The sequence below is a fragment of the Dreissena polymorpha genome, unplaced genomic scaffold (assembly GCF_020536995.1).
Source record: "Dreissena polymorpha isolate Duluth1 unplaced genomic scaffold, UMN_Dpol_1.0 chrUn009, whole genome shotgun sequence".
In the NCBI taxonomy this organism is placed as follows: Eukaryota; Metazoa; Mollusca; class Bivalvia; order Myida; family Dreissenidae; genus Dreissena; species Dreissena polymorpha.
The window spans coordinates 300,689-327,138 of NW_026273323.1; the positions used below are offsets into that span (position 1 = coordinate 300,689).

Consider the following 26,450-nt stretch of genomic DNA (forward strand, 5'->3'; position numbering starts at 1 on the left):
GATTTGTTGAATTGTTGTTGAATAAAGGTGAAGCTTTGTATTGCATCCAACACCGATATCCTTATAAGCAAGTACAAAAAACAACATTTTATCTAACAAAAGTGTGTGTAATTCAGAGTTTATTTATAGGTAGTCACCGAGTCGTCACAACTATATTATGTGCGAACCTTGTCTTACAAAAATAACATTCTCCTTGTTATGGTCTTTAGTGTTGTCCATGGTTGTGCTCTTGGTCACTTGCAAGAAATGTTTGTCCCAGCAAGTAGTCGGTATAGACTTCGATCACAAAGTGACTGTAATCTTGTTACATGTGTATTCCCAGGAGGCGAACTAAGATGGCGGATAGATCTTTAGGTGTTGTTGGCCTGAAGTGGTGGAACAATCTACCAAGCCACTTAAAAATCATTGACAATGAGGGGTGTTTTAGATCAAGACTTAAAACTCATTTGTTCAATCTTTTACGCAGATAACCAATGTGCAGTGTTTGTGAAGCGCACAAGAATATTTTTATAATAATTTTTGCACTTTATAAGTGACATGTATTTGTATTTAGTATAAAATCCATCACACTTGTTTGTCATTGGCTGAGCCAGGTAAAGTGCAGACCATGCAATTGTCTTCATATATCAGTACTGGTTCATATTGAGTCAGAAACATAAGTCTTTCAAAGTTATCATTAAATGAAATCACAGAAATAAAAATGACAGTGTGCTAAATAAATTTGGTTACGGTCAGACATGTAATTACTTTAATACTGGGGAAAGAATGGTACAGTTAACTTTTTTTTTACTATAAAGCTTAATACTGACTTCAAATATAAATTTAGAAAACATTCAATTTAAAACTTAGTCTTGCTGAATATTAATAGTTACATTTCTTCTTACCAACCCTTGCAGTTGGATACTGGGTCACAAAAAGCAGTTTACCAAATATGTTTCCTTTTCCTATTGCAATGGCATGTCTGGCACATAGCAACGAAGATGATCAGTTGTTGAGTTGACCCTTTAGTAATGATACAACAAAACAACACTTTAACACAACTGTCATGATCTGGGTCAATTGTCAAGGAAATCATGTTTACATTAAAACAAAAATAACAAACACAAATATAAGAGGTTTTGGTCATGTTTTAATCATCATTTATTATAAATTACTTTATATACATTTCAGTTCAATAATGACAACATTTATGGTAACCATCTAAACATTGGTTTTCTACTGTCCATCCACACATACACACAGCCAAGAATAACTAAGTATAAATATTATGTCTTTGGTGTCTTGGAAACTTTCACACAAAAATAGCATTCCCTCCAAAGATTATAACTTAAAATATACTTTCTTAACAAGGAAGTATGTATCTTAATAATACAGAGAATTTACATTAGAGTGAACAAAACTTAAACAGATCCTTTTAAATAATAGATTAAAGATAAATATTACACAATTCAATACAAGATAATCTGACACTCTTAATAAAATTATTTTTAAACCACTTTTAACCATATATATATTTGTTAACTGATCGCTTTGAACTTGATAATACATAGGAATAATATTCTTAACAGCTTATGAAGTACAAGTGTACTGTACTTGCATATTAGCATAATTATGTACATATGACTAATATCCAAGTCAATACATCAGTAGTTGTGTTCTAGAAAAACAGGGCTTTATGCATGTCCATAAAGTATTCTCCAATTTCAGCCTGTTCTTCACTGGCAAATCAGGGATGACTTTTTGCACTTTTCTGGAAACTTTCAATGAAAAAATTCTCTTCTAAACAAACATTTAGTCAAGGCAGAAAGTGTCGACCAAAATAAGCCTGTGCGGGCAACACAGGGATATCTGGGTGGACAGTTTAAACATATGCATTAAGATAGGTTCTCCATAGACCGCTCACATTAATTATACTGGCCAAAACTTAATACAAAATATGAACGGAACAATTGCCAGAGAAAGATTATGTAAGATGAAAATTACATCAATCAACCATATTAACATCCAGATGCCAGTGTTCAAGTGTTCATTAATCTCACAAGTTCACACAAACTTCCAAAAATAACAGTTTGATGGATCACTACACCATCTAAACCAAATTCAAATGTTTAAGAAAGCAAGTTATAAGAGAATTTATGGAACAGCCCTCGTATAAGTAAGTTACTAGCATTTACCAACAAAATGTGGTTTTGACTTAATTTTTCTATTATTTTACAGAAAATGTGAAACCAAACAGTCATTGTATTTGTTAATATTCTCTTTTACTTTAATAATTAAGGCAATAATTTACTCACATTTTTTTTAAAGACAATTGAAATTTGAAGTATTGCCAATAGCGACTTCAATGACCTAGTGCCTAGAGTTTTTCTTTCATTCTTACACACATCTCCCACAAAACACATGCTTCCATCATTTATCTTACAAAAATATATCACATTTGTCAAATTTCAACATGAACTTCAAAGCCATGAAGTAGTGATGCGATCTTTACATTGTCATGGAAACACACGACATCACATTGGGTCAAATTAGTTGCCATGAAAACATATTTTTGATACAAAAGGAATTCAATTCTATATAAAATTTCTGATCTTTTTCAATCATTTACAATCAAGGAGATTGAAAAAAGAAGAAAAATGGGAAACAAGATGCAAATCTTGAATGCACTTGAAATCATAGTGACAAAAATATATTTCTATGGATACAGCTGACCCAGTAATGGACATATAATACTGAATTTTTGGGTGTGTGTACATTTCACATGACAACACAAGAAGAATTTGTACAAAAATAACACTGATGATGTTTGTTTTTTAAAACATTGCGTAAAATTATGTTGTAATTGAAGAGGCAACACCCCACTGTATTATGACAAAACAAATAGGAAGCATTGCAATTTATTTTTATGACAAATACATCTTTGAAATTATGCCACATATAGCTGCCCATTTAATCAACCATTTTTTATGAACATGTCCTTTCCAGACATAGCCTTGCACAATTGCTTTTTTTAATGCAAGTTAATTAACTGGAAAGATTAAAAAAAACAACAAGAGATGTAAGAAACACAATGCCCCCTAATGTGCCGCTTTGATTTTTTTTTTACCTTTGACCTTGAAGGATGACCTTGACCTTTCACCACTTAAAATGTGCAGCTCCATGAGATACACATGCATGCCAAATATCAAGTTGCTATCATCAATATTGCAAAAGTTATGACCAAGGTTAAAGTTTTGGGACACAAACAATGACAGACAGACACATACAAGGACAGACAGACAGACAGGCCAAAAACAATATACCCCCGATCATTCGATCCGGGGGCATAAAAACAAGGAAAAGAATATGTTGGCTTTGTCATACGCTTAAATAAAAATCAAGTTTGTATTATATTTATGTATCATTCTGATGCAGAATCAAAATGATCAATTTAAAACCCAATTTTATTAAAGGAAAGAAATTTGGTAAAATTAAGCTTGCATGATAGTGATCAACGCCTATGGTTACTATGCCAGTAGCAATTACCAATGAGTTTTTAATACAGCAAAGAAACACAGTTCATGTATCATCATAAAATACATTCACAACAAAATATAATTTAACAACAAATCACTTACAATAGATTCTCGTTTTAAAAGACATTAAAACAACATAATTATAAACTATACCCTTGCTGTGTACACAGCTTTACCCTTTTATCGGTTAGTACATAATACACAAAGGCAACACAAACTGAAATGACCATTCTGCCTTATTTGATAAATTGCAAGAGCAGAAATGTTGCATTTAAGACTCTGCTTCGGGAATTAAACAATAAACAGATAATGTCATAAAATCTGTAGAATATTTGAAGCAAATGAAATGTTTCCTTTACTTTTGAAATGAAATGTGAAACAATTTGGTCGCAGGAACAAGTATGGATTGACAAAAAGCCAGTGTTCATTAGCATTTTATGGATTAAAACTAATCAGCCCGCAAGCGTTCAAGACATTGTACCTCCATACCTCCAAATATTTATATACACAGAACTAATATTGTATCCCAATGATCTACATTTAAAATGTTTGTAAATTCTAAGTGAACATGACTGTCTACCAAGAGTGGGAAAATAATATTATGCCTAAAATATTGTTACTGTCTCTTCCAATTGACAAATATTTCAAGTCAGAATATACACGTTTGTCTTTAAATGAGTTTTTTTCTACTCTAAACATTTTAACATGAGTCATTGAATCATGCAGGGGTATATTTTTTCTTTATAAGTGAAAAAGAAACATAATAAGTGCATTGAAAACACATAGCACAATGGTTTTAATGGTTGAATTCATCATTTTTATACCTAACCCTCATCAAACAACGGATAATTGTGTCAATGTAATATTTGGTGTACACAGATATCACAATAGAAAGCATCTATGTGTTGCAAACCAGTCGTAACCTTTTTTGACCAGCTATAATTTGTCTACAATAAGTTCAGTACCTTCTAGACAGGAGTAAACAGTTGCAACCAGCTTATATTGCTGATATAAAATATTATTAATATAAAGTAATATTGTATTACCAATATTATTGAAAAAACTAAACATATGAAACTTTCTGGTTTGAGAGTATGAAAGCTGATAATTTAACAAAGTTATTTTTTTTATATGTATGGTAAATTAATATATTGCCTACAATAAGATTAACACTTTACACAAAAACGAAAAAATATTTACCAAATATACTGGGTTAAAAATTCTAGCCAACATTTCACTGATTGAACTACACAGGTCTATTGTAACGAATACCTGAGGGACATCATAAAGGAGTACATTATGACAGAAACATGTATACATTATGACAATATAGCACTTCAGCTTCAAATATTAACCACAGATGCTATTAAAAATTCTCGTTTCTCACTAATAAAAACAATTAAATATTGCAGACTTCTTCAAAACTTCAAACGTCTGTATTATCTCCAAATGCACTTCAAAAATTACATTACTAATAACGTAATGGTATGAGGGGCCCACAAAGTGTCTCTCTGGTTCAATACAGCGTAAGGAACAAAGGCCCTATGTTTGTCATACGGGACTGGATCCCGGACTTGGACTGCCGCCATCTAATATCGACGCCGGTGAGGGGTCCACCATCTGACCGGACTCTTGGGAGGAGGAGATAGACTTGTTGTACTCAGCCAGCTCCATCGTCCCATCTGAAACACAGTGAGAAAGAAGTTATCACTGGATCATAGTTAAGTTTCAACATAGTTATTTTAGCAAGATTGCATCGGAAGCCTAGGGCTTATTGAAACCCTCCCGAGTCCATTACGTGGGTAGAACAAGTACTTGAAGTCTTCGGGGGGAGATTGAAAGAACGCTCTTATTTTGAGGATCAAACCCATAACCTTTTGGTCACTAGGTGGACATTGTATCAACTAACCAGGTGACCACACTGCATCATATACTTAAGTTTAAAAAAACAAATGCATTTGACCTTTCAAATAAATTTTATGCATTATGTGTTTAGCCATTCAGAACTTTTTTATCAGGAAATTTGTCTTGTAAAATTATTTTGTTCAATCTTGACCTTCTTTGTCACAATTGTTTCTTGGTAGGCATGATTAAACCAAGGTAAATTTCTAAGGAATTGTTTTGTGAATTGTTGACCATGTTTGTCAGAATTTGTCCTAGGTAGACATGAATATTGAATCCAGAAAATTGGGATAATGATTTAAATGAAGACTAAAAAACACAACATCAAACATTACAACTAATGCAACATTCACAGGGTAGAATTCGAAGGTGATGGTAAATATTAATACACACATATAAGATGTTGTTGTAAACTACAGTAGTTTCCGAGACAACATTTCATGGTGTGATCCAAGGTACACTTTCACTTAGTAAATCCAAATGAAAACTTGGTTCCATAAATTATCCATAAATGAAATGAAACATATCCATGAATTAAAACATGAAAATTGAAGCAAGGCACAACATAAAAATCTTATTCAATACTGTAAAGTGACAAGAAATTTAACAGGAATGACTTACCATTGCTACTCAGATCTGTATTTGTGGCCTGATCCTTTGTAGACTGTTCCTTGTAATGCGTTCGCCGCCGCCGTTTCCGATGGCGACCACTATTTAAACCACCCGTATCCTCGTACGAACTGTCACCCGTGTCACATGATCGATGGTCACATGATCTACTAGATAACGAGCGTCCATCATGCGCCTCAGTATTACAATGTATTGGCACTTTATTATTACACAGAGGACTGGGTGGATTAGCCATGGACTCCCCGCCACCCATAGCCTCACTGTCACCTTCAACAGGCACACAGCGTTGGTGCTGGTTCAAATGCTGCAGTGAGCTCTGAAGGCTTTTTGATTGGTTAATATTATTGCAATTATTATCACTAGTCCGATGAATGGAGGGGAAAGTCCCATTTGTATGAAATGAAGTAGACTGAAAGAGAAATAATCAATAGAAGCATTAACCAGGTGCTTGTTATGGTCTTTAAATGATAATTATAATAATGTGATTTTCCTACACAAAAAAGATTAATTAATATACACATTATGGCTTTGATTGCTTAGATATAGATATATATTCAACTATGAATATGAATTTTATATACCGTAAGTGAAATGCATGAAATGGGTGTTTGAACAAATTGTGTGATAGAAACTAATTCAAGCCAGAAATTACACCTACAAAGTAAGAAGTATCAGGTAAATTCCTTAACCAAAGTAACAATACAGATCAATGTATACAGACGCATGGATAAGTGAGTGCCATGCTTTATGCCTCACAAATTTGGGGAGATAAAGATCAATAATTATGATCATTAAGCTGCTTCTCACGGTATAATGATTAAGGCTATCATCGCCATGAAGAGTCTCCATCTCCGACAGAGGGTTGACATTGATGTTCATCTTGTGGTAGTTGTTGCCCGGTACGTAGCCATTCACCACAGTACCATTCATCCCATTGAGACCCCCGTTCATCATCTTCTTGCTCAGACTGTCCGAGTATATTCTTTGGTTTGGATCAATGTATTTACCCCGCTGTGCTGCTTCATTCTGCATGGCGTCTGATAATGAGAATTATTGGGAACCTTCATTTTAGTAACACTCCAGTAAAATCTTGAGTACCAGGGTAATGTTTTTAATGCAGGACTGGATAACTTAAATTTACAAACTGTTTCAATGCCAGAAAAAGAGATAAAAATCTTAGTTCAAATAACACGTTCATAAATTAAAATGTGAATAGAGTTGTGCATGAATAAAATCACCCAAAAGACTTCACTTTGAAGTTTTGGGAAAGCTCTGTAGATGCTATGCAGGTCTTACCCATCATCCAGAGCTGCTGTGAATAAACTTATAATATATTCAACAATAAAACAACCAAAGACTGAAACTTGTTAATGAATCTCTGAAATTGTGTTTAGTTTCCACTCTGGTGTTTTGCATGTCAGGTCTTCTGCCAGTTTTATGCCCAAAAAGGTCATGTGCCATATGTGGCCAGCATAGCTCCAGACCGGCCTCCTCAATCGCGCTGTCTGTTCAGATGCTACCCTGTCTGCTAACGAAACTTAACAGCAGACAAGGTTGCTCCTGACCAAACTGTAAAACTGCGCAGGCTGGTCTGAAGCAACATTGCCTCATGTGGTTTAAGACCCATTTCTGCATGTTGCGCCTCATTTGGTTCCACGCCAGTCTTACCCATCATGCGTCTCTGCTGGCCCTGCTGCCTTTGTTTCCACCAGCACATGCACATGAACACGACGGACAGCAGCATTATCACACCCAGAACGATACCCAGCACCATGTACAGCATCTCGCTGTTTGATGCCTTCGCGTTTGGACCAGACACTCGACGGTCGCTGTCGTTGCCATCATTGTCATCATCGTTGTCGTCGGGCATCGTTTGCCCAGGGGTCGTGACGATGTGTATAACGATAGGATGAGGTGTTTGCAGGCTGGTACCTGTAGATAAGGAGAGAGGTATTTTATTTTTGTTTTTTTAAGATGCTACGAAATTGATAAATATTTCACACACTTCTTTGATTGTAATTTTTATGCCATGCATAACTTTCTTTACAATACAACTGACACAATGTCACAAGTTGTAATTTCCTTGATTTTTACCACATGTGATCTAGTTTCAAACTAAGTTGATACTAATGGTCTGAGAAAGTTTTATGAAGATCCATAGGGCAATAAATGTGACCTCCACAGTGGTCATGAGATTTTACTACAGTCTTATAAGGTAAACTGACGCAGCCCCAAGCGACAATATTGTTCAAGAAACCCAAACCATTGTCTAAATTGGCAGACAAATAATCAGAAATAATGTTTTGAGCAAGTTTCATGATGATTAGGAAAAAATGTAACTTGTTCACATGGTTTCATTACCGCCATTAGAAAAACTGCTATTCCGCTGCTGGTAACTTTTTTCCACATATCTGAACCATTTCTAAAATCTGCCAAGATATCATTAGAACAAACGTTTTGAGCAAGTTTAATGAAGATTGGGGAATAAATGTGACTTCTAAGTGTTCACAAGGTTTTACTACAGCCTTATAAGAAATTCTACCTCGCTCACAAGCATTTTTAAACATATCTGAACCTATTTTGAGCTACGCCAAGAAATCATTGGAAAAATCTTCCGACTGAGTTTCATTAGTTAGTTTCAAGCTATTTATTTTAGCTTGATTGCATCCAAAGACTCAGGCTTATAGAAACAATCTCGATTCTGTTTTCTGGGCCTATAACCTGTACTTGGTGTCATTGGGGAAGATCTAGAGAACTCTCCCCGAGTGGGCCTGTAACCTCCGATTGCTGTGACACCATATCCATTACGCCACTGAAAACCTAAGTTTCATTAAGATTGTGGATTACATGTGGCCCCTAGAGTGTTCACCAGCTATTTTTTTTAATATATCTAGTGAATTACTTTTCAATCCCATGTGAACCTGTTTTGAACTAGCCCACACTATGATTGAGACACGTGTTCTGTGCATGTTTCATGACTATTTGGCAATAAATCTGGCCTCTAGAGAGTTCACATGGTAAATATTGAAAGGCAGCAACACAATAAGACCAAGAAGATCACAAAAGCTCACCATGTTTTGCTTTCGTGAGCTAAAAAACCTATACCAAATAAATATATATATTTTTTGTTGTGTACAAACTAAGCATCTCCTTATTCTATAAATTCTTAATTTAAATTTATCAAAACTCACCCAATGTTTTCTTGACAGCTTCATTACTGAAGGAGCTATTGCCCGCAGCGTTGAATGATTGCATTCGTATGAGGTATTCGGTTCCTGGCAGTAGGTCCTTCAGTAGATGTGAGCGCACGCTGGGCTCAAGTAGGGTCACATTGAGAAAGGGGTCCACCGTGTGATATGGACGGTAGTGGATGTAGAAACCCTCGATAGGCGACGACGCTTTGGCGTCTTCTGATGCGTGATACTGTTAACAATAAATTTAGTTGTGGTTTTAAAAAATTACGGTAACAATTTGGTTGTGGTTTCAAAAAATTTACTATTGATTAAAGTAAAGAAAAGAATATATTAATAGTGGGTTTAACCAAATATTAATGATTATTCTTCTTGTTTAAAAAATTTAGATATCTTTTGATTATTGTTTCGTTAGGATTTTTTTATTTCATAAATTAGTACTGATGCATGAAGATTTTTTATTTTATTATAATGAAAAGTTAATATTTGTGTGGGTATTAAGAAATGAACTGCACAGATTCATCATATTCATACAAAAGCAAAGATAAGGTATTTTTCTATCATTATTTGTATGTAATTTGCATACAGTGACATAATCTTAAAAGTTAGAACTAAATTCCGAGCCTTTTAAAGCCAAAAAGTCCCTAACACATATATGAAAAGACTGATGAGCCACTATGGCTTTCCATGTACATTTTGTTTTTTGTCTGAACAAACATCAATTTATACAAAAAATCAACACACTTTTACAAAGAATTGAACAATTTAAGTACAACTAGCAAATTCATTGAATGAATATACCCCGCCAAAAAAACTTTGTGACAGATAGACAGACTGACAAACTGATGGACAGACTGACAGACAAACAAAGTAATTCTTTATCCCTCCCCCTTTAGCGGGTATAAAATAAAGTATACCATAATTCCAACTAACCTGCCACACAACATTGAGACCGTATTTGCTCTGGAATTCTATGGGAATCAACTCGACGATGATTGGACTGTTGGTGGGTGGCTTTGACTGAGGGGGTCTTCCCATCTGCATCTCAAACCGCTCTGAGTTTGGCGAGTGGGCATTGTTGTTATTGGAATAAACAGCTGCTATTCGAAACTTGTATGTCGATCCTGTAAATATAACATGGATTGGTTAATATGAATACCCAGAGGCTATTTGAAACTTGTATACTGATTCTGTAAAAATGACATGCATTGGTTATTTATATTTTGTATTTCCATGAAAACCAACAAAACAACACTGTTGAATTAGCATAATTTTGTGTGCCTTTGTTGTTTCAATTGCAATCTGTTTTCTTTTTTTTTATACCTGAAACTTACAAAACAGGTTAAGCTAAAACGTCTGATCGACAATAAAACTTACGAGGTTTCAATCCGGACACTTCAAAGGTCCGAACATGGCTGTCAATCTCAATATCTGGCGTCTTCCAGCGATTCTCTTTCGGGTTTGATTTGGGGCTGACCTTTTTGTACTGGACCCTGAAGAAGACAACCTGAGGGCCCTCGTTGTCCGGCACGGTCCAGTTGAGCATCACGGAGGAGTCAGACAGCTGCTTCACCTCAGGGGCACTGGGCGGGACTAGCTTTGCAGGGACTGCAATAACAGCAGTTGTATACAGTTGTATTTCATAAGAATATTAAGGCAGAACTAGCTCTGCAGCAACTACAATAGGATTTGTAAATAAATGATGACATTTAACTGACATACACATTTTGTTAAATCATTTACCAAGATTCCTAGTGTTCTCCCCTTTTCGTCGACCTATTTTCGTCTCTTTCCGCTTCTTTTGTTTGCCCTTGTGGCGTTGTTTGTTATTCTTCTGACCAGCAGAAGTTTGATTTGCATCCATCATTTCATCAAGTGTCTTTGTAACATTCTGGTATGGGTCAGATAGAGTGCCTACGAGAACAATGAATGAAAGGTAAGCATATATATTTGGAAATTTCCTTAATACAATGACACTTCTATCAGTTGAAAACTTTGAAATACAGTTTAATATATCATTTACAATATATCTTAAAAAGATCTTTAGATAAATGTTAAATTATACAAAAAATATGAATGAAATAATAGACTTAAATTAAATGCGCTAACTTTATCACTTGAAGATTGACTTCACACAACTACAATGCATAGTGGCATCACCTTATTGATATTATAAATAAACAATCGGTTATTGTCTTTTTACATCAACTCCTAATTTAGAGTTTATTTGTAATCTATCCTTTTTTCTGAATAAGGAATGCAAACACATAAAGAAACAAGCATAACAAGAAACCGTCGGAGACGGGTGATGCTCTCCAAAGTGTTTTTTGTCACAATATTGCACTATATATTCAGTTATAAGGAAACGTCTTGAGGGGCATAACTTTGGACAAAATAATACGATGGATGGTTTAGCAACTTAAAAATTTCAAAGGGCCATCACTCTCTAAATAAATCATCTAACCAGAACCCACAAATAACATGCGCATCTCCTCAAGGTAGTTAAGCTTCCCATAAAGCTTCATTGAATTCCAGTCAGTAGTTGGGGAGAAATAGCCCGGACAAGAATTGCACTATATGTACAGTTTATAGAAAATGTCAAATGGCCATAACTCTGTGAAAAAATCATCCGACCATAACCGGCTGATAATATGCACATCTCCTGTTGGTAGTGAAGCTTCCCATAAAGTTTAATTGAATTCCAGTCATTAATTGCTGAGAAATAGCCGGGACAAAAATTGTGCACGGACGGACGGAAACACGCACAGACAGACGAAGCAGCGACTATTGCTCCCCCCAAAAACTTTGGGGAAGCATAAAAATGTTAATTAAACACACAATGATGATACTTTGAAACAAATATGAACATGTATTCTTTTGGAGTTATCCTGTCTACAGAGAAAATCTTTAAGAGGTAAACTGAAAGTTAATTACTAAGCAAATATTAAACAGAAAGGGACATTAGAGCACAAACTGGCATAAAACATAACAAGGTCATAATATAACATAAAATAACATGATAAGGGATGATTAAAAGAACATACCAATGTAAGCATGACAGAACTTCATGTTTGATGCAAAGAATATAGCAGAATAAAATTTTGTAACAAGTGGCCATTTTGAGAACATGAGAAAATCATTATGGACATGAAAGAACATTTCCAATAAACAGGAGGAAACTTTCCAAAAAGATTAAGAAACAACCTTCTGAGAAAGAAAACAGACAGAATGTTGAACGAACATTGACAGAGAATACAATTTTTTTTAAATAGATTACAGCAATATAAAAGGACATCAAATATGTCAGAAAGAAAAGTCAGCACGTTAAGCAAGCCAATGTGAATGTTATGGATGAATTATTTTACTAACCGTTTGTACCATTTTCCAACCTTCCTGCATGCTATGATGTATAAATACAAACTATGTTAGTAATTACACTTCCAAATGTTCATGTAAAATGTTAGGTGTTGTTAGTAAATAAAAGCCGAATTAGGGAACTGATATAGTGTTTGGTCCATAAGAATACATGTAACTTCAATCAACTATTTTATCACTACTTAAACAATATATTTTCTAAAGAAATATTACAGTGTAGCTTCTTATAGTATATTCAACATTATTATTATATATATCAAAAAGCATTAGAGTACAAGTTGTGCTTAAATAACTGACGTTAATTTTCAAAAGAAAACCATATCTACCAATATATGAGGACATCATAGCAAATCAAAATAACCTTTTGCATGCTGGGAAATTTGTCGTCTGCTAAAATGTTGTCTGCTGAATTTCTAAAATTAGCATTTTCTTTGATTTTTTTTCAAAGAATACTATCAGAATAGCAAACAGTTTGGATCCTGATGTTCTGTGGTGTCTCATCTGGATCCAAACTGTTTGCAAAGGCCATTAAAATTCGGTTCCTGCACTGAAAGGGTTAAAGCAGTTTACAACAATATCATTATTAGTGCATAAGTTGAACACATACAAGTTCCCTGTACCCATGGTTAGTTGGTCAGTATCACAAAATTTAAGATTACAAGATCTCTCTGAACCAAAAGTAAGTAATTTGGTAAGTATTTCATTCATTTAACCCTTATCCAATCACAAGCAAATTGAAACGGCTCTATGCAACCAGCATAAAAGCAGAACAGACCGCAAGTAAATCACAGTCTGTTAAGGTTTCATGGTCTTTGCTGCTCATCAGTATTTGACGGTTGGAAATGAAGCCTTTCGAACTTTATTCTATCAAGAAAGGTTTACTTTAATTTGATTTTCTAATGGACTAAAAACAGTACAAAATTCATATCTGAGTGGCAAAGGGTAAACTATGATAATTCTGCCTTCTGAAGTATGTTAGTATTTCAAACATTTAGTTAAGATAACTCTGAATTCTAAAGTGTGTTAGTATTTGCAACAATAAGCTATGGTAACTCTGACTCTGAAATGACCTAACCTGTGTCCCTTTGTGTGATGTCCACATTGACAAGGATTTCTGCATGTACCATTCCCGCACGGTTGTCAGCAAAGCACTGGTACATGCCTTTACTGGAAACATCCGCATGTGGAACGTACAGACGATTTCCTGCGGAAATGGAAATGTATTTATGTTAGTAACAATGTTAGAGAAAATTAATGATGAGAATGATTCTTTGTAAATGCCCATAGAAAGAAATTAACAGTCGCATCTTTCTGTAAAGTGTCTCAAAGGTAACAGTGAATTAATTATTATACAACCATGTGGTTTAGTTCCCCACGACAAACATAAATTAGTGATTGGTCAAATAAGAACTTTGTTGACAAGTGTTGACTGGCATATTGAAAGAAGCTGAAGATACATTTTTTCATCCTCATACTTTTTTGTTAAAGCTATAGTTAAATTAATAAGATGGAAGATCTTTTGAAAAAGAAAAATTATGCTGACAATTTTGCTTTTTTTTTAAAGCTATCTGATATATACTTGTCTGGTTTTGTTGCCACATGAAAAGCAAACAGACCTGACCTAAATGCATACCCTGGTACAACACTTGAAATAATTTTAAAAGACAAATGCACTAATTCATTTGCGAACAAAAAAAAATAAATCCTGAAATCTTCATACTTACTTCCTGAGAAGGACTGGAGGAATTTCCCATTGTGGTACCAGGTCACATGGGGCTCGGGTCGACCTGTTACGGCACACACCAATTTGATGCGACCTCCCAGGCTCACATTGACCTCCACCTGCTTCACAACAATAGTGGGTGGTTCTGTAAGGATGAATAGACACTTCAGCAAATGAACGTCACACAATAAGGTGCCAAGTGTTCCTTGCATTTAATCATATTTACCAAAAGTGTTGATTGGTTTTTCACTTACCTATATAACAAGGCTTCTTTAAAGATTGGCCTAAATAATATCTAATGACAAATCAGAAACTGCAAAAATCTTTGACAGAATCAGGGTCAGAATTAGAATAAATAGTTTTACACCATCATAGCTATAAACCAATATACCACGTTTTGACATTCTAATACAGCTTCTCAGCTACTTAGGCTAAAGCACTTTGCATTATTTCCTATGAAGCAAACCTTCAAATAGATTTCTATCTGCAAGACGTAAAAAAAAGGCCCAAAGGTGCTCTACTGCGATCCACAGATGCTCAAATGGTCTGAGCAGGTTTTGCACCTATGATTTTCCCCAAACTCCACCATAGCAATATAAATAAACTGCCCCTACCTAGCAATGGACACTAGACAAAAGGCAATCACAAAAGCTCACAACGGGTAGGCTAAGGCTCATGTGATCCAAAAATGTATTTCTTAAATCACATGTTACTCAGCATTGTTCACTTACCAGACACGTTGAGCGTCAGGACCTTGAGCCCCTCCCTCTGGAGAGCGTTAAGACCGTTGTTCGCCTTGCAGATGTACGTGCCCTCGTCCTCCACTGTCACATTGTCAAGGTACAGGTTGCCTGGAGATGACCCATAGCAACGGATGAATGTATAATGCTTGACAGTGTTTTAACTTAGAGGTATATGATTCATGGAGACGCATAGCAACAGATTAGTGCATTGAGATAAATAAAATTTTCTTTAAGTTTATTTTATTTTTTAGATTTAGGCAAACATTGTTCATCTGTTTACATAAGCACAGGAAATTGTCCCTCCCTAACACCAAGAGCTCCAGATAAGGATTTAGTCTAAGGGTTATTTCACCCCATGATATTATTGTTAAAGCGTATTTTACTCCTTTGTTTCAGCCATAAAGGGTATTAAGGAATATTTAGGGGTATTTTCCATTTCTGTAGAAAACTGACAAAGTAAATGGTCGCTTAAACGTCCCTTTTTTGATCCACAAACATGATGGGCCCCAATTTTATTGCAAGAGTATTTTGATTGACTTACTTTTGATTCAAAGGTTAACTTACACTAAAAACTCAACTGGATTATTGGTTAAACGGGTTACGCACTTTAATCAATTTAAATACGTACCAAGATTTGTATTTCATTTTGTTACATACTGGGACGATTTTTAATGCGTTTTTTTTATTTTGTCAATGCGTAAATACGCAGATACGCCTCTTATCTGGAGTTCTGCCTACACCTACCATAGTTTTGTCTGTATCGGCCGGGCAGCAGAGACCCTCCGTATTTCTCCCAGGTGATTTTTGGCTGTGGGTTACCCGTAGCCGAGCACTCAATGATCACATTGTCACCCACAGTTGCCTGAAACTCCGTCCGGGGCATGATCACTGCTGGCTCCTGGCTTGGGACTGAAATGTAGGAACCAATCACACTGTCAATAAGGAATCAATCACAATGTCAATATTGGTATATTAGTATGTCTGGTGGCACTTGCAAGGATTTTCTTAGGGCATTGAGTGAGGTTTTTAATTTGAGCATGGGAAACGGTCAATGATCATTGTTTGCGCATACACGTATCGCCATCAACGGACAAATATGGAAAGCAGTAAAGCATGAGAAAACAGAGACTCATGACATCAAAAGTATAATGTCAATAAATCAAGTACTGAACTATTGAATATATTTTTATGGACCTACATTTTGATATGATAAAATATCAGAATCTTACCTGTAGGAATACACCAACATTTTTCTGTGTAACATGTTACTTACATTTTGTAATATATTACCTGATGCTTTTTTTTTACATAATTACAATGCACCAATTTCAATTTCATTAATTTTTATTCTAAGTTTATAAATAATTTTATCCTTTCTCACGATGAAATATTGAATTTGATGTAGAAATTACATGAAGATAACAGAGTTTCAAACTTGACATTTGCAATATAGTATTAAAATGTTGGAAACAAATAAATTGTAAAGAAATGCCATCACTCATGTTTATATTAAAAACACCTGACCAGGTGCAGTGCATGATAATGTCAAGAACATTAACCCCTCCATACTTTGCTAAGAGACATTAAACTAGACACTGGTGTCAGATTGACACTTTTGACAATGATGGATTGCTAATATATATTGGCCTGGTAGGAGGCATATAAAGCTGCATGGTCACACATTGTAAGTCAATATTTTTCTACAGTTATTTGTATGTGTACACATTTTCTTAAATAGTTCTTTACCTGAGAATCTAAATTAATTTTTGGACAGGATTCACTTAAGATAAGTACACCAAAGAATGATAAGACAACAATGTAGGGCAAAGATTGCACACCTTTTATAGAATGGAAAAAATCAAGCACAAATTATAATCACATGATTGTTATATTATTAAGTCAGAGCATAGATGAAGGCCCCTTTAAACATCACAGCTACTTTAAAATCCAACTCAATCTGTTTGTATGTGGACTTGAGCCTTTAAAAACTATACACTGAGGAGCCTGAAGCAATATAGCGGTATCATTTACATGAGAAAATCACTGCAGCGGAAATGATTTATGGGCAACACTGGGTGCCTTTCTCTGTCCTATATGAAGTGAAACCCCCTCCCCACTCGGTTGATGCATACCATTTCAATGAAATATATGGTGCTGCTATTGAAGATAAGTGTGGAAATCTGTGATAGAGCATGGTCCTTGCAGGACGAACCTTCAGATGAAAGCTAGATACATCCTACATTCCCATGTTACAGATAGATAATTAACATGTTACTCTGTGGCACTGATTTGGTTCAATAACTGTTTGTTGGACATAAAAAAGCAGCCATATATTAATAGCAAAGCTTTTTCGTTTGTGTGTAAATTGGATTTTTTGCCGTTGTTTACAGTATTTTAGTCATTGATGATATTGTTAAAATATATACCCAAAAGACCTTTTCACTCAGAAATGCAAAAAGAAATAACATTATGAATTTCCTAAAAAAAGAACAACATATGTTGTGAATCAGTGACTGTATTATACTCATTAATCTTACCAGCAATGGGATACTTCTCAACCCATTCACTCCTGGAAGAAGGATGATCCAACAACAAAGGGTTGAATTTTGCAATTCATTACTTGCATACAACATGCTTTATTTATGCTTATTTAGTGACTGATAAATGTATCAGTTGTGCAAAAGGTTATCATTTCCAGTAACACATGGGATGCAGTTTGAATTGATACACTTTGTTTTATTTCTGTACAGTCAATGAAGTATGTTGCGCCTTTATTGAAACGTGGAAACATTGAAATATTACCTGAGTGAATTTTGATGAAATAAATTGTCATTTACTACAGAATATTGGGCCATAACAAACAAAATTTGTATAACTTACTGCAAGTTTTTGACATAAAAGTATGCAACTAACCAGATAAGCAAAAACAAAAACGTTTTAGATATCAGGGGAAGTAAATAATTATGAACATTGGCATTTTAAACTGAACTAATTTAAAGGTTCTTTCAGTTTTTTAAACAAACATTCTATATAAATAAACACTTGTTGCACAATGATACTTTGTGTGAAATGAATTAACAATTTGTACAAAATATTCATGGCATTTACAATGCCATCAACAAATTTAAGGAAACCATAGGATGCGCCAAAATGAACTGCAAATTCTGTATGATAATCGAAATCTAATGGGAGTCAGATTGGGTGTTTGAGCACAGCAAGCAATCATGTATGGCTAACAGACATGTGCCTCAAACCCTGCATCAATAAAACATCTAATTTTCAGTTTATATTCACAAACATTAATTATCAACAATTGCCCGTTTGCCTGAATGGTGCAAATGCATCTCTTTTAAATCTAGACCTTTTTGTACCAAAGGATTGCAGTTTAAATCTGAACTGATGTTAATAATGTTAATATGGTATTTAAAGTGAGGTTGATGGCAAAAAGTTTTTATTTTCAAACACAACATAACAACATTACTAGATAGGGAAACATAAATCCGGCAGTTGTTTGATAAAAAATATATTTCTGCTCTACGCTATAAACATAATCAGAGAGATTGTGCAGGTATCCGAAGGTGAATCCATACATCTTCCAATAAAAGCAGAATAATGGTAATAAATAAGATAGATAAATGCAAAAAATTGCAAAATTAGTACCAAGCCCCCATCCCTAGGTAAGCATTACAGACTTCCGAGCATTTTTCGAAAATACATTTGCAGGAATGGATTTCCAACAGTAACAATGCTGGTGGTCGCAGGAGAAAACATTTCATAATTTCATAATTGATATATATCCGTACCACCTGTATGATTCCATTACAAAGCCGAATTCTATCTGTCAAGGGCTTGCAAGAGCTGCTCCCAGGAAAAAAAAAAATGGAGGAAAAACACGACTTCTGTTGCACATATGGTGTTGTTTTTAAGTGGCTGGTGCAACATCTTGTATTAATGAGTTGTGAAACTGCAAGTGTCATAATAGACAGATTTTTCTGTGCAAATATTTGAAGGCAAAGTCAAAATTCTTTGTTTCATAATCCAATCACATTGCAACCAAACTCCATGCTCAATGACTTTCTGAGAAAATCTGTGTTAATGTAACCTTGTCACGTGATGGTAGATTTATCATAAATTTTATTGTACCTTAGCATAAACAATGCAGATAAAATTATCATGTTTAACTTTGTATGACTCCTTTAAGTTCCAATGGTCGCCTTTGTATGATCTGACTATGTCTAACTATTCTGCAAAGGGAAGGCATGCACGCCTGTGACCACTGAAATTGGGAAAATTTGCGTTACGAGATTGGGAATATTGGATCTTTTTAATTGCTTGGTAGATAATTGCACACTCATTTAAATATTCTTTCACATGCCTTTTTTGTGAAATGTACAATTTCAAGGCTTATTTGTGACTGACACTTTTCATGCATCTTTTTTTCAATAAACTGAGATCCTGACTGATAAGGCCTCATTTCAAATTGAGTCAGTCTTCGTTTTCATAAAGCCATACTTTGATTACAGCAGGCATGCAACTTACTTGCTTCCTTTTTGACGATGCTGCGAAGCATCGTCTAAGTTTTCATATCATGAAAAAATTCTTCACAATGGCAACCTATGTAAAAGACCGAGCCAGTCCGATTGAGATAGTTCGATTTTCTAATCCGCATACCTTGCTAATTATCACTGATCAAGATATAGGAAGCTCAGCTATAAATAGGACAGCATATTCTGGGAAAAGATTTAAATAATAGTTTGAAAACGTTAATTTTAAATCAGTTATATTCAATCCATTATATGTTTATAGATCAATGAAACAACTATGCATTTTCTGTATTGTATTTGACATTTGTCGTGATTCAGTAAATAAATTGCGAATTAAAACGTGTATAATTAACTTTCAACGCGATCATGAGTGTAAAGAAAACGAATTATTTCAAACCTGTCATTTGTAAACGTTGTAGCGACTATGGTATATAAACAGCATAATAGCCGTGTCATATCTGTGATACTCGCTCTTCTGCGTGCTTTCTCATTTTGCATATTTTATAAACTTTTCAAACATAAATTACAGAGCCACATCAGTGCACATACTCTGTTTGACAATTCATTCGTTTGTTGGATATTGTTTGCTGTTTTAAACACATATTAGGTCATATCGCGGAGATTTAGTTAACCTTACCATGTGTTTATGAGCGAACTCACGTATTCAAGTGCTCTTACGACTATGTGCTTATATTTACTTTCGATCGGGAATCATCATGAAATTATTGCCGTACTTAACGAACAAACATGCCTAAGCTTATTGAATTAGAGAAAAAGAACAATAATCAAAAGAGAAAAAGTATATGTTCATGCACATGGGATTGTGAAATCACGTCCGTACACATAGCATCATTAACTTAGGAAAGGAAACAACGAAATATTAAGTTTGGTATGATATACATGTGAAATTAAAGAGCATGGTGTAATTAAAGAGCATCTCAAGTTTTGAATTTATATGCTGAAACGTAATGTTATATATAACCCACAAACGTTTTACTGTAACAGACAGTTTTTAAAGATAAGTGGTATAGAAATTACACGTCAAATAACTTTTTAAAGATATTTCTTGTTATATTTGATCGAGAATGTAACCCGCCTCCCAGTTTCGTTGAAAGGATCAAGTTCCCCACGGGTACTACTTCCCCGTACCCCCAATTTTTTTTTCGTACCCTACATTTTTCGTACCCAATTTTTTTCGTACCCATTTTTTTTTCATACCCAAATTTTTGCTCGTAAACAAAAAATTTTTCGTACCCAATTTTTTTCCTACCCAATTTTTTTCGTAACCAAATCTTTTTACGTACTTAATTCTTTTTGGCATAATTGTTGTACCCAAAATATTTGTACCCATTTTTTTCCTACCCAAAATTTTCGTACCCACATACACAATTGTGGTGATGTAGATAAACTTAAATAGATGCTTTTATATCAATCCTGTTCAAAAGCATCGTCACACCAGAACTGTCAGTACTTTGATTAATTTGTAATTCTTATTATTGTGACTATAATTATTTTTATGTTATTTAGGAAAACTTGTTCATTTTAAGTTAAACAACTTTGACAGCCAAATCAATACAAAATAAAATGGAAAAGGCCTTATTGATCAAACACACTGTTTTATTTTACCTGATTTTATTGAGCAAGGTGTTCGTGGTAACAAACAACTTTATTTGTTCCCTTGTCAATAACGCCTTTTTTTCCTAAAAGTGATTTGTTTGAATGGCAATTAAAATTTTTGTAATTTTTCACCGATTGGGAAGGTACTTTATACAGAAGGGAAAAAAACGCTGCACCCAGTTTCCATTTTTCAGCATGCAAAACCAGACATGGTTCAAAGCAATTTGCTCATAGTTGTGTGTGCTTCTATAGCACCCATTTCCTGCAAAGGGTATTCTGGGTCAGTGAACACTCAACCTATTGCCTGAATTATGTCTGCTCCTTTTAATTCACCCTAGATAGACTGATATTAGTAAAATTGAAATGGTAATTTCTGGCAGTCATTGGTTTACTTAATGGTCCTGGATTTCTCTTATGGCTTTTTTGTGCACAATATGTGTACATAACAAATTTGATAAATACAAGACTGCAACAATCAACATAAAATGCAAGCCCTAAAATATATTTAAATATAATTAAACAGAGCATGTGAAATCATTTTATGATCTTTTTTCCCCATATGAAGAGCTTTAAATTTACATTACAGCCTTATTACTGTAATGCATCATGTGATAACACAAAACCATATTTTCAAATCAATTGTCTCAATACAATTACACAAAATCATTCCAGACCAGCGTACATTTCCATACATCCCCCTCCCACAGAAAATTGGGCATTTACTACCACCCCAGAATCCCTACTTCAATCCCAGAATGTTTATATTTCCCACCACCTAACCAGACCATTAACGAGAGCGCCGATGGCGCTGAAAGCATAGTTGCAAGATACAGGGAAGATGCTGCTGAAGTAAATGTTAAGGTCAAAATATACTAAATAGTTTCCTTATATGTTTCGATATAAAAGCGACAACTTCGAGCAAAAATAAATACAACATTTTGCACATAGAGACCCCCATAACCATACCTTTTCTTGACGGGCATTCTTAGCTTAATCGATTTAAGCAATAAAACAGATATTTCATGTTCAAACCAAAAAAGAATTCGACTCAAATAAAAAAAAATCTAGTGGATTGTAACCTTTTGCAGTGCCATTTTTTACTTTAATCTCCAACTTTATCCTATTTCAGGGATTTAGTAGTGAACACCTACGCTTACCTTCTCAATATCTCCAAACGATAAAACCAGAACAACAGTATAAAGTGTATAACATGCCTTCGAGGAAAATATGATGATTTGTTTAGAGAGTACAGCCTTCATGACTCGATTATTGAGTATATTGTAACCTTAACGATTGCTGACATCAAGAGTCGCCCCCCTTGTTACCAATATGTTCTATTTTTAGAAACGGGAATTCCAAATAGTGACGAATGTGAATGGTTACAAAATGACATAACTATGAAAATAAATACGTAGAATTACATTATTTCACGCATACCATTATGCAACCATCCGTTTTCTTTTCCGACTTGATACATTTACAGATTTCCATTTAATATTTTACAGACACAACACTCGTCCAGAATTCGCGCGAATCCATTAAATCCGATGCCACATTTAAACCGTTAGCTCTACTCGTAACGTTAATTTCTGGCTAAAAGTAAGTCATTTTAACTTCAATTAACACATCTCTATTATTTTCAAACTCTACTTCATCAAATCCATAGAAAGGCAGGTCAGAATCCATGTCATAAATCAGAAAACATTTGACCTCTCACAGAACAGTAAACAAAGGAAATAGAAATTAGGTGCGAGGTCACTATCAACAAGAACAGAATTGTTTTACGAACGAAATTTGTTTTAGTTTCTTAGAAGGTTTTTTCACGTAAAACGGTCTTAGAAAAATTCACTAAAAACGGTGTCAGCAATATTCTTGGAAGAAAACGTAAGAAAAACGTTTCAAAAAAAAAGAGTAAGAATTACCATAAACTAAATTAAAAAGATATTTCGTCTGATTTTTGATCAGGTAAGGCTTCAAAATGGACAACCATTCGATGTGTGTTTTCAAAATGTCGTATATACCTTAAGCATAGGTGCGTTGCACCTATGCTAAAAATTGCCCCCATTACCACCACCACAGAACATTGGACAGTTCCTTACACAGAACATTGGGACATTTTCCAACACATAACATTGGACATATCCCCACACATAACATTGGACATATCCCCACACAGAACATTGGACATATCCCCACACAGAACATTGGACATTTTCCCACCACCACCACAGATCATTGGACAGTTCCTTACACATGACATTTGACATATCCCTACACAGAACATTGAATATATCCCCACAAAAAACATTGGACATTTCCCCACCACCACCACAGAACATTGGACATTTCCCCACACAGAACATTGGACATTTTCCTACCACCACAACAGAACATTGGACATGTCCTGATCACCAAATCCCAAGAACACGCAAGAACATTTGGCTTTTCTCAAACACCAACCATAAACTTGGACCCGTCCCCAACATCACCCCAGAACCCCTGAAAACTCCCACCTTTCCTACCTTCTGTGGTGATCACGTGCAGGTGAATGCGGTGCTTGGCCACTCTGGTGCTGCCCCGGAGCTTGTTCTCCGCCATGCACTCGTACTGACCCTGATCTGCAGGGGTCACACGCAGAATCTGAAGGTTCCCTGATGGCAGGATCTTGAAGCGATCTGTAAAATACAAAACGTTAATGCAACATGCTTAAATTTCAACATTTTTTTTAAAGCAAAAATGTTTTAATTTATCTGCATGTAGCTGGCATATTAACGCTTTTGTTATCTTGAACTTGTCATATATTCTGTTTTTATACATGAACTACCAGCGGCAAAAACACATCTAGCTATTCAAGATTTGAAACAAATTCTATTGCCAAATGGAATCTTTTTTTTTTGGATATGGTACTTTACCACATTACATATCTGTTTGTAGTTGTCACATTTTATTTTGCGGTGAGCATGCAAGCTCTTAAGCTAATTGGTGCCCTCAGATTGTGGAATTCACCACAAACCTTTGGCTGATATGAACATCTGGATCTAAATTGAACAAAGTAAAATAAGCCCGCAACACCCTTAGTGTCAGGTTGCTCAACTCTAGTCCAAATAAACTGTTTCTCAAAATGTTTTCTAATAAAATCATTCAAGATTAAAAACTCTTTGGAATCAGAACTTTAGTTCAACATATAATGAGTCAGTGAAAAAATGTGGTCGTCTGTTACATTAAAGCAAAATTCTTGAAAAGTGATTTTTTTAAACAGATTGACCAAATAGCAGTTTCAAAACTCCAATCATAAAACAAACATTTATCATCAAAACATCATATCTGTATTGCATTTTTTTTTACAAATGGTAAAGACAAAGTTACTAAATTATGACTTGATGTGGCATTCTTATTGACCTTCATAATAGATGCTTTTTTCAGGAAATGTAACAAACTCAGAAAGGTATGTATGGCACGCCTGAACCACAAAAAAGAGAAAAACTAAGTTTAAGTAACTTAAACTTAGTTTTTCACTACTTAAACTCAATTTAAGTAACTTAATTCGAATTAACGCTACTAAATGCATTAAGTAGTTAAGAAGAGTTATTTTCTATTTATGTGAGAAAAATGAATTAAGCAGAGAAAAACTTAGTTTAACTCGTTAAGTGCGCCCGAACAACAAAAATTGATTTTAATTACCGTTAAGTTACTTAAATTGCATTTAACGCTGCTTAAAATTAATTTAAGTGCTTTCGCATCGTTAATTGTATTTAATTATTACTTAAGTAATAAATTTTTTACTTAAGTTGAATTATTAATTATCGTTAAGTCAAAACTCGCGTCCGAAAATAAGCATATGAAACAAGCGTTTTGATTGGTTGTCAGGTTTGTTAATAAATTCAGGCCCGAGGTCGGAAGAAAAAGATTGCCATGTGGTACGAGCAAAAAATACAGATATTATAAATTTGGATTAGAATCTTAAGTCAGCTAAAATTTGTTTTAGTCTGGAATAACATTCAAAACACCCTTTCATCATCAAATTTTGCTGACAGTCAGTAACTATGCAATAAACATCAAAAACGATCCGCCCGTCTATATATTTCCGGGTCATATCGCATTTACCTGTAGTAATAACTTGTCTTGTATACGAGTAGTCATACCAGCTTGTATGTAGAAACTGGGACTATATTATATGTCCCAGGTAGAAATTAAAGATTATATCGTGTCACCGAATCCAACTTAATTATATTCTATACATGTAAATTTTGGCTTTGATTTTAGTATTTAAATGGAAAAAAAACAGTCTCCAGTATCTCAGTATTGGCAGTGAACTTATAAGTAAACAATCCCAAAAAGTACACATATCAGAAATTACCCAGGTGATATTTTAATTTAATTTAATAGTTTCTGATTGGCTTAGGTCTTCCGGATCATTAACTGACCAATCAAAACAATTCGACTTTACAACTTAAGTAAAATTCCTTACTAAAGTTGAATTCGTGTAACTAAAAACATATTTTAAGTAGAAAAACCTATTTTAACGCAACTTAATTGAAAATAGTACAATTGATAGAGAAAATCCTTGTTAAGTTGAATTAATTCAACTTAAGTAAGAAAATTACCATTAAGCACCGTTAATGCATTTTCGGTGTTTTAATTAGCGTTAAAGCCGCGGGAACCACAAAAACTACTTAAATTCATTTTAAGCAGCGTTAATTCGAATTAAGTAACTTAAATTGAATTTAAGTAGAGAAAAACCTAGTTTAAGTAACTTAAACTTAGTTTTTCTCATTTTTGTGGTTCAGGCGTGCCATAGGTATGGTCAAAGCCACACAAAACCCACTCAAAGTAACAAAGTGAATGACTTGTGCTCAGCTGAGCTATCAAATTAAACAACATTTGTTTCTCTTCCTAACTACATAATCAAGGGTCCCTTATGTGTTACATCACTTGCAAGCTATTATCAGCTGGCTGATATTGCTGGACAAACCCATAATGGAGCCCTGATAAGGCTAATTGACAAGCATTGTTCTAGGCCCCTATGTCATTATTACATGATAAATACACTGGTACAAATTGCTTTCTTGATTCACGGCCAATAGCGCAGTTGTTTTCCTGTAATGAGTTCCATTAATTAGTAGCTAATTTAAGCTGCTTTTCTCAATTCCTGTCAATGTCTTGCCAGCCTTCAATATTTCAACTACTAATATTAAGGGAAAAGACTATTA

The 26,450-nt window shown here is 34.5% G+C and overlaps 1 protein-coding gene across 5 annotated transcripts in view; it reads right to left on the reverse strand.

The window, feature by feature from the left end:
• Positions 1-1,109: 1,109 nt before the first annotated feature.
• LOC127863474 (cell adhesion molecule-related/down-regulated by oncogenes-like) overlaps positions 1,110-26,450 on the reverse strand; it is a 116,996-nt gene continuing 91,655 nt past the window's right edge. For all 5 annotated transcript variants that reach the window (XM_052403021.1, XM_052403023.1, XM_052403022.1 and 2 more), the window contains 13 exons: positions 23,763-23,915; positions 15,824-15,988; positions 15,068-15,187; positions 14,338-14,481; positions 13,689-13,817; positions 10,982-11,152; positions 10,616-10,846; positions 10,172-10,362; positions 9,239-9,470; positions 7,716-7,979; positions 6,855-7,084; positions 6,039-6,456; positions 1,110-5,197 (listed from right to left, as the gene is read on the reverse strand). In XM_052403021.1, coding sequence (XP_052258981.1) covers positions 5,067-5,197; positions 6,039-6,456; positions 6,855-7,084; positions 7,716-7,979; positions 9,239-9,470; positions 10,172-10,362; positions 10,616-10,846; positions 10,982-11,152; positions 13,689-13,817; positions 14,338-14,481; positions 15,068-15,187; positions 15,824-15,988; positions 23,763-23,915 — 2,579 coding nt within the window. In that variant the 3' untranslated portion in view covers positions 1,110-5,066. The remainder of the gene's footprint in view (positions 5,198-6,038; positions 6,457-6,854; positions 7,085-7,715; positions 7,980-9,238; positions 9,471-10,171; positions 10,363-10,615; positions 10,847-10,981; positions 11,153-13,688; positions 13,818-14,337; positions 14,482-15,067; positions 15,188-15,823; positions 15,989-23,762; positions 23,916-26,450) is intronic.